This window comes from Euleptes europaea, chromosome 1, assembly GCF_029931775.1.
Source record: "Euleptes europaea isolate rEulEur1 chromosome 1, rEulEur1.hap1, whole genome shotgun sequence".
NCBI classification, from domain to species: domain Eukaryota; kingdom Metazoa; phylum Chordata; class Lepidosauria; order Squamata; family Sphaerodactylidae; genus Euleptes; species Euleptes europaea.
In genome coordinates, this window is record NC_079312.1 from 169678959 (window position 1) to 169692784 (window position 13826).

Here is a 13826-nt window from a genome sequence, read left to right on the forward strand (position 1 = left end):
TTCTGACAAATTTCCGATAATGTGCACCCTGCTCAGAAGTTCCTGGGTGTGGAAAGATTGAACACTTCTGTGAGACAGTAATATCAGAAAAGCAATTGTTCAGTTCTATTTGCATAGCAAACAAAGCAGGGAGGATTGTAACGCTGGCAAGAGCCAGCGTGGCGTAGTGCTTAAGACCAGTGGTTTGGAGCAGTGGACTCTGATCTGGAGAACCAGGTTTGATTCCCCACTCCTCCACATGAGCAGCGGAGGCTAATCTGGTGAACTGGATTGGTTTCCCCACTCCTGCACATGAAGCCAGCTGGGTGACCTTGGGCTAGTCACAGCTTTCTCAGCCTCACCTACCTCACAGGTTGTCTGCTGTGGGGAGGGGGAGGGAAGGTGATTGTGAGCCAGTTTGATTCTGCCTTAAGTGGTAGAAAGTCGGCAGATAAAAACCAACTCTTATTATTATTATCATTTCTGCATCTCACAGTTTCAGTGCCTGCCCCTCAGCTTCCACCGCCAACAGGAGGAACTGAAGTTTGCATTTGATCTGAAGTGGCTGCAGTACAAGCTGCAAGAGATCCGGGCGCTCCACGGGAGCCTGAAGGACGGCTCAAGAGGTGAGCACTTGAAAGGTCTGGAAGGTTGTAAGGATGGAGTGAACGCACTTGAACACATGAAGCTGCCTTATACTGAGTCAGACCTTTGGACCATCAAATTCAGTGTTGTCTACTCAGACCAGAAGTGGGTCTCCAGGGTCTCAGGCAGAGGTCTTTCACATCACCTACCTGCCTAGTCCCTTTAACTGGAGATGCCGTGAATTGAACCTGGGAACTTCTGCATGCAAAGCAGATGTTCTATCACTGAGCTATGGCCCTTCCCCAAAATATGAAGCTGCCTTATACTGTTTCAGACCCTGGGTCCATCAAGTCAGTGTTGTCTACCCAGACCAGCAGCGGCTCTCCAGGGTCTCAGGCAGAGGTCTTTCACCTCACCTACCTGTCTAGTCCCTTTAACTGGAGATGCCTGGGATTGAACCAGGAACCTTCTGCATGCCAAGCAGAAGCTCTTCCCCTAAGCCACAGCCCCTCCCCTAGATGTCCCCGTCTCAACCCCCTCCAGCACACCAGAACACGGCACCTCTCCCATTCTGCTTAACTTGCCCCTTAACCCCCAAGTGGTTTGGGATGTGTTGTTGAAGGGGATCCGTGAGTGATGCAGATTCAGAGCAGCTTCCCTTCTGGCCATGATTACTCGGCAGCCAACACAAGCAAGAATCTTTGCGGGCATTGAGGCCTGTTACACTTTTTCTTTTACTGATTAAACATGGATTTGAAAAACAAGGGGAGAGGCTGTGGCTCAGTGGTAGAGCATCTGCTTGGCATGCAGAAGGTGCAAGGTTCAATCCCTGGCATCTCCAGTTCAAGGGACTAGGCAAGTAGGTGATGTGAATAGACCCCTGCCTGAGATCCTGGAGAGCCACTGACGGCCAGAGTAGACAATACTGACGTTGATGCACCAAGGGTCTGATTCAGTAGAAGGTAGCTTCATGTGTTCTAGCCACCACTGCAAGACGGTTGTTATGTTTATTTTTTTTTAAAAAAATTAAAATATTTGTTAGCTGCCTTTCTACTTTGCCTTCATAAGCAGAGTTATATTTGTATAAGCCATTGATTTCAGTGAACTCAAAAGGATATACCTCTGCTTAGGATGGCCCTGTTCATAAGAACATAAGAAAGGCCATGCTGAATCAGACCAAGGCCCATCAAGTCCAGCAGTCTGTTCACACAGTGGCCAACTAGGTGCCTCTAGGAAGCCCACAAACAAGACAACTGCAGCAGTATTATCCTGCCTGTGTTCCAAAGTACCTACTATCATAGGCATGCTCCTCTGATCCTGGAGGTAATCGGTGTGCATCATGACTAGTATCAATTTTGACTAGTAGCCATGGATAGCCCTCTCCTCCATGAAAATGTTCACTGCCTTCTTCAAGCCTTCCAAGTTGACAGCCATCACCTCATCCAGGGGCAGGGAGTCCCACAATTTAACTATGTTCAAGCCTCAAATGTCTTGGGTTCAAAGTGTCTGAAGGATCACCTCCACTTGTATGTTCCTCTGAAGTCATCTAAAGGGGCTCTGTTACAAGAATTCACATTTTCACAGGTCTGTCTTGCAGGAACCGAAGCATAAGCCTTCTTGCCAGTTGAATCTAAACTGTGGAACTCTCTTCCCCAGGAACTTTCTTCATGCACTATAGTTAAACAACTTCTTGTGGTTGTGAAACACCTGTTTGTTCCAAACAGAAGGACTTTGAATAGGATTTTATGGTGTCTCTGGGTTTATGGTATCCCTGGGTTCTCTTTGTTTTAGTGTTGTGCCTTGAGGACTCCTTGAATCTTTTAAGGATATGTTGTATTGAACGTGTGGTAACGTTTGTAAGCTGCCTGGAGCATGTTTGTGGAAAGATGGAATATATTTGTGGAAAGATGGAATATGTATCCCCTAAATAAACTCTTGCTTTGCAATTCTCAGTTTCTCTGCAGATAAACGCATCGGATCCGCAATTCTCAACACAAGCGGATGTGAGTACTCTTGTTTGATAGGGTGGTTCCGTCTTTGTGCAAACAGTGGCACGAACAGAAAACAGTAATTTATTACGGTCAAAGACGAGCAAAACTAGGCAGGCTAACAGAACTATTCTAAAAGCCTATGTGCAATAAAACGCACGATGAAAGGTCCAATAAAAGTATAAAAATATAAAACTAGCGAATGTACACACTTCGTCAGTCCTGAACCCCGGTAGACTCTGGCCACGGCACAGAATCTTGTGACTGTGTCCAAGGTTTCATGGTCGGCCAGAAGAAAGGAAGTGTACCGTTCCTCCGATTTTCCCAGAATTTTTTGGAGGATAGGCTGAATAAAAGTGCGTCTGAGGAGATCGTATTCCGGGCAGTGTAGCAATCCACTTCCAACAGGTTCGATTTCCTCAATAGCACAGGGGCGTAGATGTTCATGAAATGGGATAAAATGTCTGGCAGGGTATGAGTTTTCGTGAGTCACAGCTCACTTCTTGAGATACATGAACACATGAAGCTGCTTTATGCTGAATCAGACCCTTGGTCCATCAAAGTCCGTATTGTCTGCTGAGACCGGCAGCGGCTCTCCAGAGTCTCAGGCTGAGGTCTTTCACATCACCTCCCTCCCTAGTCCCTTTAACTGGAGAAGCCGGGGATTGAACCTGGGACCTTCTGTATGCCAAGCAAATGCTCTACCATGGAGCCACAGCTCCTCCTCTGAAGAAGTAGCTGTGACTCATGAAAGCACTATCCTGCCAGAAATTTTGTTAGTCTTTAAGGTGCTACTGGACTCTTGCTCTTTTCTGCTGATTTAGACAGACTAACACGGCCACCCATCGTGATCTCTCTTCATTAAATGGGGTATTCTCATATCTCCAGTAAGGAGGATGGGGGAAAATTGAGATGAGCCAGTGTAAATACTATCGTGTGTTTGCGGATCAGTAAATTACCTAAATAATTTGTCAACACCGATTTCTTGTTCTTGAGACGATGGTGTTTTATAGTGGAACTTAAATGGTGTTGAAGTTCGATGAACAACATCCTTTGCTTTGCGTGGTGTAGTGGTTAAGAGTGGTGGTTTGGAGCAGTGGATGCCAATCTGGTGAACTGGATTTGTTTCCTCGCTCCTACACACGAAGCCAGCTGGGTGACCTTGGGCAAGTTACAGCTCTGTTAGAGCTCTCTCAGACCCACTTACCTCACAGGGTGTCTGTTGAGGGGAGGGGAAGGGGATTGTAAGCCGGTTTGATTCTCCCTTAAGTGGTAGAGAAAGTCAGCATATAAAAACCAACTCTTCTTCTTCTTCTCCTCCTCCTCCTCCTTCTCCTGTTAAATACCCCAAGATTATAGCCAACAAAACATGAATTTCTAAATGAAAATTGAGACTCTAGTTTCAGGGCTCGATTCCAGGGTTGAGTTGTACTGTGTGTACTGTGAGAGTATGGTTTTGTGCGATAAACCCTCGCCTCGCGTGTTTCGCCATGGTGCATCTGGTCCCTTTTCTTCCATCTGACAAAACAACTTGTCTCTTCTCCCAGCCTCTGCAGACCCTTTGTACGCTGTTCCCAGAAGTAGCCAAAGAGCTTGAAGCCTCAAAGACCCGGCTGCTGAAGAGGCTTGACATCTGGAAGAGGCAGCAACAGCTGGCTGGGAATGGAACTCCCTTTGACGAGGATTTGGCTCCGCTGCAGAAGAGGTGAGTAGTGCCACAAGGCGTCGTCACAAGCCGCGTTTCCGGAGCTACTATTCTGGAATCGTTGGAGGTTTGCGAGCCAGGCTGCAGTGAACATTGTCCTGTTCGTATTAATGCTAAGGAAGCCTTCAAGTATAACTGTACACCTCTCTACCATTGGTCATGTTGCCTAAATGGCCAGCTTGGGTACCAATGGCCAATACAGCATCTCTTTTGGGGCCACCTTCTCTCCCATTTCCCCACCGCTACAGTCCAGAGGAGCCTGACTGGCACTGGCAAATGTGTAGATCCCTACCTTAATTTGTCCTGCCCCATACCCAAATTCTGTGCGAAGAGCGGAATTCTGCAACCTGTATGAATTGTGCAAATGGAGCCGATTTGCATCCTTTGGTTCACATTGGGGGCTATTTTGCCTAATAAATTCTGGTTTTGCCCATTTTGGTAGCCTGCAAAGAGCTGAACTGGAAACCCCGTTAGCAACTTCTTTGGCTTCTGCGATTTAATCATGTCTCTAGCTTTGCTGCCATACGGACTAGAAACTTGCTCCTTTAAAGGAAAAGTTTGCAAGCTCAGTAAGCTCATTCCCACACTTTTGCTGCTCTCCTGCAGAGGGAGTAGGGTTGTCATTTTAATGTCTGAGCTAATGTTGTCCGTTTTAATTACTTTTTTGTCTCAGGCGTTATATTGTTTTGATTGCATTTTTTAAGCATTGTAATCCGCCTTAAGCCTCGGCGACAAAGGCGGGCTATAAAGGAGGTAAATAAATAAATGGCAACATGCACACACACACACATACCCCTTATGCTTATGTGACATAGCCATAGATAGATAGGCAGGGAAGCTTTCATCCCCAAATGCCATGCTGAGCTCGCCTGCTGAGAAGCAAAGAAATTCCTTTGTTAGGACTAAAACCGAACAGCACTGCTTTAGTTGCATGTCAATGTAACCAACACACAACTTGCTTGGTCCTTGCAGCTCTTGCAAACTTGGCTTTAAGATGGAATCTGGACTGGTGTGTGTGTGCGTGGGGAGGGGAGGAAGAATCAATCCTACTCATCCGGCATGTTTCCTGACAGGTTTGAAAGCCTGGTGGATGTTTGTTTCCAGCTCCGCCAGCAAGCCGTAGCATCTGCCTCTCATCTGGGCTCTGAACTTCAGTCTTGTCTTCAGGAACGCCTGGAGAATGTCTTCAACGCCCTCATCAAAAGGTAAGGAAGAGCCCCCTATCCAGAAGCTCTCCGATCATAGAATCGTCGGTCTGAAGGGGAACCTGGTAGCAGCCAGCGGCCGTTTATGCAGGGCTGTTTCCCTCACGGTCACCCCCGCAGACTGCTCCGGCGCCTCGTTTTGGTTATGCATGCCTTTCCCGACCATCAGAGGTTCCTCGCTCTCCCCCCCACCCCGGTTTCTGTGCATTTTGCCTGCATTTTCCGGAGTCTCGCGGAAACAGCATCCGGAAAACACGGGCGAAACGCGCGGAAACACGCGGGGAGAGCGAGGCGACCTCTGACGGTCGAGAAAGGCAGGCATAATCAAAACGAAGCACCGGAGCAGTCGGCGGGGGGACCGTGAGGGAAACAGCCCTGCATAGGAGGCCACCGAGTACAGTCTCTCCTCCGTCTCAAAGCGGGGCCTTTCCTTTACCAGCTTGCCGTGAACGGAAGCATTTGCATCTCATCGTGGCACAAGAGAGTTGCAGAGCAGGTGGCTCCGGGTCAAAAAGAGAGCCCCAATAAAGCCGCGGCAAGGACGAACGGGAAAGTCTGGGAGTTTGTGAAACGGTCCCACCCCTGGTGGTGGGAGAGTGTTGAGGAATCCAGTGTGAACCCTCACACAAGATTGTTTCTTTGGCAGAATCTGTGATACAACCAAGGAGTCCCCAAACTCTTTGTTAGAACACAATAAAGAGCCCCATTTCCCCCCCTCACGCTTTTGTGGATGGCTTAACTAGTCATAAGAAGATAAGAAGAGCCCTGCTGGATCAGACCAGTGGTCCATCTAGTCCAGCATCCTGTCTCATACGATGGCCAACCAGTTCTTCTGGAAGGCCAACAGGGCATAGAGGCCGAGACCTTCCCCTGATGTCATTCAGAGGTTTACTGCCTCTGAACCTGGAGGTTCCCCTTTAGTCACCATGGCTAGTAGCCACTGATAGACCTGTCCTTCATGCATCTGTCTAGTCCCCTTTTAAAGCTGTCTAGGTTCGTGGCCATGGTTGTATCCTCTGGCAATGAATTCCACGTTTTAATCACTCTCTGTGTAAAGACGTATTTCCTTTTTTTCCATCCAGAATCTGCCACCTGTCATTTTCATTGGATGCCCTCAAGTTCTAGTATTTTGGGAGAGGGAGAAAAATGTCTCTTTGTCCACCCTCTTCACCCCGTGCATAATTTTATAAACTTCTATCATGTTCCCCTTTAGTTGTGTCTTTTCCACACTGAAAACTCCCAGACTCTTTAGACCAGAGGTTCCCAAACTGTGTTCCGTGGAGCACCTGGTGCTCCGTGAGACATCTCCTAGTGCTCCACGAAGAGACTGGAAAGAAAAATACTGCTGCCGTTCAGTTTAGTGTATAGGTGCTAGGTGAAAATTAGTGCTCCGTGACGAATTTCTCTCCTGAAAAGTGCTCCGTGACTCAAAAAGTTTGGGAAACTCTGCTGCAGACCTTACAAGAGAGAGGGGGATACATCTGCCACTACTCTGTAGCATCTGGCTTCACACAAGACAGGACATGACCTCATCGTGCGGTGAACTCTCCCATTCCCGTCTTGGATTCTTGGCAGGGTTATGCACAGTATGGCAGGGTCCCTACACATGTTATGTAGCTGTAGACATTGCTGGGAAGGGAAAGGAAGACAAACAGACTGGTGGTGGTCTCTGTCTCTTGCCAAATCTTGTTAGGGCCTGTGATAAGATAAAAAAAAAGAATTCCAACTATGAGCTGCCGATTGCTTTATGGTGATATGCTACTGCTTATGGATTTAAGACAGGGGTGTCGAACTCATTTGTGATGAGGGCCAGATACGACATAAATGTCATTCAGTCGGCCGGGCCATGTGTACCATAAAATTTAATGCCAGGTACCGAAGATACAAACTTTATTGAAGATACAGGGAAAGCCAATTAATGATTGTTTGTTGTGCTTTCAAATGATGTTACCTGCCCTGATGTTACCTGCGCCAGTTTGCTGGGGAGGGCGGGTCATAAGCCAGATAGATGGATGGATGGATGGATGGATGGATGGATGGATAGATGATATTAATTTTTTACTTAAAATACAAACCTGCTTAAAACAATAGCACTCTTGTTTTCTTTTATTTAACAGACTTTGATAATTGACACCTCAGGACTGGGGGTGGGGTGGGGCTGCCTTGGCTAGCAAGCCCGCAGCAGGCTTGTCCAGCCCAGATCGGGGCTGAGGGTGGGCTGCCTCAGTGGAGTCTGATCCGGAGAACTGTGTTCGATTCCCCACTCCTCCACATGAGCGGCGGAGGCTAATCTGGTGAACTGGATTTGTTTCCCCGCTCTTCCACACGAAGCCAGCTGGGTGACCTTGGGCTAGTCACAGCTCTCTTGGAGCTCTCTCAGCCCCACCTACCTCACAGGGTGTCTGTTGTGAAGAAGGGAAGGGAAGGTGATTGTAAGCTAGTTTTGATTCTTCCTTAACTGGTAGAGAAAGTCGGCAGATAAAAACCAACTCTTCTCCTCCTTCTCCTTCTCCTTCTTCATGTCTCCGTTAAGTGCCTTCCTGGTGGACAAACAACCTCCCCAAGTACTGAAGACCCAAACCAAATTCCAAGCCACCGTCCGTTTCCTGCTGGGCCCTCAGCTGTTCAAGCCTCCGCAGATGATGTCCTCTGTCATGGCCAACATTGTAACAGAGAAACAGGCACGGGAACTGGCTGCGGGGCGTCCTGACGCCAGCCTCAGGTGAGTGAGGTCATTTCAACTGCATTGCCGGTCTTCCTCGGCTGATTTAAGGACGCCCGGGGATCGGGGTTCCTCAAGCATGGCTGTTGTGCAGATCAACAGGGTCTTGCTTCTCTGACTCTTGAACCTGAGTGGCTCCTTGCACGTGAAGACAGATCACGACGGGTAGCCGTGTTTGTCTGTAGCAGTGGGAAAGAGCAAGAGTATGGCGGCACTTTAAAGACCAACAAAATTTCTAGGGAGGGTATGAGCTTTCATGAGTCACAGCTCACTTCTTCAGATACCTGAAGAAGAGATTCTTCAGATGCCTGAAGATACCTGAAGAAGTGAGCTATGGCTCACAAAAGCTCATACCCTCCCCAGAAATGTTGTTAGTCTTTAAGGTGCTACCGGACTCTTGCTCTCTGGTTGCACGTGATTATCTCCTATGCCTATCCACATCACGCTGGGAGCAAGCGTGGGGTAGTGGTTAAGAGCTGTGGTTTGGAGCAGTGGACTCTGATCTGGAGAACTGGGTTTGATTCCCCCACTCCTCCACATGTGCGGCGGACTCTAATCTGGAGAACCGGGTTGGTTTCCCCACTCCTACACATGAAGCCAGCTGGGTGACCTTGGGCTAGTCACAGCTCTCTTAGAGCTCTCTCAACCCCACCTATCTCACAGGGTGTCTATTGTGGGGAGGGGAAGGTGATTGTAAGCCAGTTTGATTCTTCCTCAAGTGGCAGAGAAAGTCAGCATATAAAAAACAACTCTTCTCCTTCTCCTTCTCCTTTTCATTCTCTTCCTTCCTCTTCCTTCCTCTTCCTCTTCTTCTTCTTGGTTGGAATGGATGCACAGAAGGGCAGTATTTATTTGATAAATACTGGCACCTGAACACCTACCATCCCAAGCAGAGTGGCGCATTTCTAAGTCTGTTGAAGCCAGCGAGCTTAGGCGCAACTCTGCTTCTGGCACCGTATGCTGCTTGAACAGGGCTGCAGCTGGGATCAGCAAACAGACAGCGTAGGAAATGTATTGTTTGATTTGGGATCTAGTTTCATTTGCTGTGCACTGACAAGCCCGTCCTGCGTATGCAGTTTTCCACGTTTCAACCTTCCATCCCATTGATACACCAGGTGCCTGCCCAGGTCAGACCAAGGGCTAAGAGTCCTTTCGAAGACCAAAACTGAGCTCCATCTTAAAAGGCAAGGGGAGTGCGTTTTTTCTGTTTTGATCTACGATTGTAGCGAAGGGGGGAATGTTAATGAGCCATTGTGTAACCGTCAGTAGAAGCAGTTGTAACATGTTAATTAAAAAAACTATTTATAAGAGTTTGATAGCTTTTCTCTTTATAGTGTCAAGAAAAATTAATTTTCATTCCCCCAACTTTTTTTTTAAAGTGTGAAATGGTAGATGAATAGCCAGCACCATCCTGCCTGTGTTCCACTGCACCCAATATAATAGGCATGCTCCTCTGATACTAGAGAGAATAGGTATGCAGCATGACTAGTATCCATCCTAACTAATAGCCATGAAGACACCTTGTGAAGTAGGTGGGGCTGAGAGAGTGTGACTAGCCCAAGGTCACCCAGCTGGCTTCATGTGTCGGAGTGAGGAAACCAGCCCTGTTCACCAGATTAGCCTAAGCCGCTCATGTGGAGGAGTGGGGAATCAAACCCGGTTCTCCAGATCAGACTCCACCACTCCAAACCACCGCTCTTAACCACTACACCACGCTGGCTCTCTGCCACGCTGGGGCAGGGAAGGGCTTGCATGAGTTACAGGGAAGGGCTTGCATAAGCAGCAGGAAAAGGTGAGGCAGTTGATTTAGTGCTGCTGATAACCTGCCCCAATTAATGCAAGGAAGCACGTGGTTCGTCTGCAGTCTCCTTGGCTTACCGTAGCTGACCCAGCCTGCCTGTTGGGAAATTCTGTTGGGAAAGTCCCGGAGATATGAGGCAACTGCTACAGGTCTTTATGGAAAGTTTGGGGAGAAGGGAAGGGGTTCATTTTCCTTCTCCAATAGTGTTGCTAGCCCATACACAAATGGTATCCCATGATGTTGCGATATATCACCTTCAGTTCCATAACCAGAAGTTACTTCATCACATAGTGGTTTTGGGGGAATCATAGAATCATGGAAGGGACCACCAGGGTCATCAAGTCCAACCCCCCTGCACAATGCAGGAAATTCATTACTTCCTCCCCCCCACACACCCCTAGTGACCAGAAGATGGCCAAGATTCCCTCCTTCTCATCATCTGTCTACGGTCACAGAATCAGCATTGCTGACAGATGGCCATCTAACCTCTTCTTAAAAACCTCTCAGGAAGGAGAGCTTACCACCTCCCGAGGAAGCCTGTTCCACTGAGGAACCACTCTAACTCTTAGAAGATTCTTCCTAATGTCTAGACGGAAACTCTTTTGATTTAATTTTAACCCGTTGGTTCAGGTCCAGCCTTTTTGGGCAACAGAAAACAACTTGGCACCCTCCTCTCTATGACAGCCCTTCAAGTCCTTGAAGATGGTTATCAGATCCCCTCTCAGTCTTCTCCTCTTCAGGCTAAACATACCCAGCTCCTTCAACCTTTCCTCATAGGACTTGGTCTCCAGACCCCTCACCATCTTTGTTGCCCTCCTAGAGTGACCTGCAGCTTGTTGATGTCATTTCGGGTTATGCAGGTGGGGGTGATGTTTCAGTGTTGTGGGTTATAATTTCAGCCTCCCCATCCCCCCCCTTGCTAGCTTGTAAAGTGGATGGCTGGGGACCAAGGCTGAGAGTGGGAGGTTGCTGGCCAAAGCTGGCAGCCTGGCTTCCCTATTCTACATACGCTTTACAAAAAAACTTTAATTATTTAAAAGATTTTCAGAAAATAGTAACCACTGAAAGCAGCTCCATACACACCAATGGGCAACGCTTCCCACTGCTAAATTCTGCCCCATTGCAATTAAAATACTCAAAAATAGGTGGAAAAAAACTGTTAAATTCTTTTATACTTCTATATTTTTAGTAATCTTAAATTGGCAATCCACTTTTGTGTCATGCACTAATTTTGTATATCTTATCAATACTGGATTTTTATCAATTTTTGTAATTTGTAATACTTTTTACAGTTTTATCAAGTTGGACAATATGATATATTAACTTCTGGCTGGTCAAATAGACCGTACTAATAAACTTGACTTGACTTGACTACTAATGGGCAAACAGAGACTCCACGGGGCCATTTTGGTCTTTTATGCATGGCTATTTCCCTTGCAGTCACCCCTCTGACAGCTTCGGGTCTTCGTTTGGATTATGCATGCCATTTCCAACCGTCAGAGGTCGCCTCTCTCTTCCCCTGTTTCCCCCCCGCGTTTTGCCCACGTTTTCAAATTCGAGGTAAAACAGGTCCCTGAAAATGCGGGGAAAGGCAGGGGGAGAATGAAGCAACCTCTGACGGTCAGAAACGGCATGCATAATCAAAACAAAGACCCGAACGTGTCGAAGGGAAACAGCCATGCATGCCGGCTCGAAAGGTTCGATTTTCAGATCAGTCCGGATATGGGATGTCCGGATAAGGGATACTCTACTTGCGCATACATGCATACATACTCTCTTCCTGTCAGCTGATCTCTCTTTCCGTTTTTCAGTGAAAGCACAGGAGAAATTGTGAACAACGTAGCCCCTCTGGAGACCACCACCACGAACAATGCCTGCTGTGCTGTCTTCAAGAATATGGTAGGTGAACTAAGACAGCCCTTCTGCCCCAGGCAGTGGTGGTGGGGGGAGATGCAGATGCATGGGTGGGAGGAAAGGAAATCCACTAATGTAGCATGGGTTATAGGTTGGGATAAAGATGCGTGGGTAGAACTGGGGTACGTTCCTGGCCCCACTGGGTTTGCTTGTTAGTATCTAGTACACTTTTCTAGCTCCTTCATGGCTGCCCTTCCCAGTCTCAATCTCCTTCTGATTTCAAAAAAGATTTTGAAGTATAAGGATGTGTCACTGGCCACCAAGACTAGATTAATTCATGCCATCGTATTCCCTATTACTATGTATGGGTGTGAAAGCTGGACGGTGAAGAAAGCTGATAGGAAGAAAATAGAATCCTTTGAAATGTGGTGTTGGAGGAGAGTGTTACGGATTCCACGGACTGCCAAAAAAACAAATCAGTGGGCTCTAGATCAAATCAAGCCTGAACTGACCCTAGAAGCTAAAACGACTAAACTGAGGCTATCGTATTTTGGTCACGTCATGAGATGACAAGAGACACTGGAAAAGACAGTCATGCTAGGAAAAGTTAAGGGCAGCAGGAAAAGAGGAAGACCCAACAAGAGATGGATTGACTCAATAAAGGAAGCCACAGCCTTCAATTTGCAAGATCTGAGCAAGGCTGTCAAAGATGGGACATTTTGGAGGACTTTCATTCATAGGGTTGCCATGAGTCAGAAGCAACTTGACGGCACTTAACACACACACATACACATCTAGTACTGTTATCCTCTTCTTCCTCAAAGGGGTCAAGTACCAGGAGGTATACTGTGGTAAGGGAGGAGCCAAGGGATAGAGCCACGGACAAGACCTGTAGCTATGGTGGGGCATACAGGGGCACTCAAAATTTCCCATGCCCCCGCCAATCAGCACTGTTGCCTTCCCCTCATCCCAGCCCATCTGGCATTTCATTTCTAGGCTGGGTGGAGACTGTAGGAATCCCTTGGCTCCTCTTACGCTCCTTGGCAGGAAGTTACACAGAAACCAACAAGATGAGGAGCAGTGGGATTCCTAGAACAGCCAGGAGAGAAAGAGAGAGAACGGTTGCCCCTTTCTCAGTCTCAGCTGAGCTTCAAGGACACTGAGTAGTTGCTGCAGATTAGAATGTTTCCCCACCTGCCCAAAGGTCCATAGCTGAGAAATTTCACCCCCCTGACCTGTGGTTCCTATTGCCGTGCTTGCTGGAAGCACGGTGTCCTTGCTTTTTATGCAAAAAGCCGCAAAAAAAGAGAAGTGTCTTTGTAGTGACTCACGACTCAACAGGCGGGGGTTGTACAACCAACCCAACTGTCCCAGCCCATGAGTTGAAGGCCTAGAGCAGCGGTTCCCAAAGAGGGCAGTACCACCCCCTGGGGGGCGGTGGGATTACCTAGGGGAGCACAAAGAGGCAAGAGGGCAGCGGGGGCAGGTAGAAGTGGGCCCTTTCAACTGTGTCGTTGGATAGGGTAGGGGGCACTGGGGTTGAGTTTGTGGAACCAAGGGGGCGGTGGCCTAAAAAGTTTGGGAACCACTGGCCTAGAGTGTCAAGAGGACTGCAGGGGCAGAAACAGATAGCTGGGAGAGGAGGTTTGGAAGAGAACTTTCCCAAATGGTGGTGAAAGCTGCAGCCTTGGGCAAACCCCCACACACACCTGTTGAGACGTTGACCCTGACAACGCTGCGCGGTTTGTCGTTCTCGTCCTTCAGCTTCTCAAGAAGATCAAGCGCAGCGACCGCAAGAGCACGGAGTCCGTGACCGAAGAGAAGTGTGCCGTCCTCTTCATTGCCAAAATCAACCTTGGCTCCAACAATACCACCTTCGTGCTGCAGGTAATATTGGGATGATCTCATTCTTCAGACTGCAGGTGGCAGTGCTAGTATACTGTTGTTGTCGTATGACTCGTTTGGAGGGGGACCCATGAGTTCCTCA

The 13826-nt window shown here is 47.9% G+C and overlaps 1 protein-coding gene across 1 annotated transcript in view; it reads left to right on the forward strand.

The window, feature by feature from the left end:
* The window catches only part of STAT6 (signal transducer and activator of transcription 6), a 39305-nt gene that overhangs the window by 11653 nt on the left and 13826 nt on the right, over nt 1-13826 (forward strand). The window contains exons 4-10 of the mRNA XM_056849453.1: nt 476-605; nt 2518-2579; nt 4100-4257; nt 5331-5462; nt 7996-8184; nt 11797-11884; nt 13604-13726. Coding sequence (XP_056705431.1) covers nt 476-605; nt 2518-2579; nt 4100-4257; nt 5331-5462; nt 7996-8184; nt 11797-11884; nt 13604-13726 — 882 coding nt within the window. The remainder of the gene's footprint in view (nt 1-475; nt 606-2517; nt 2580-4099; nt 4258-5330; nt 5463-7995; nt 8185-11796; nt 11885-13603; nt 13727-13826) is intronic.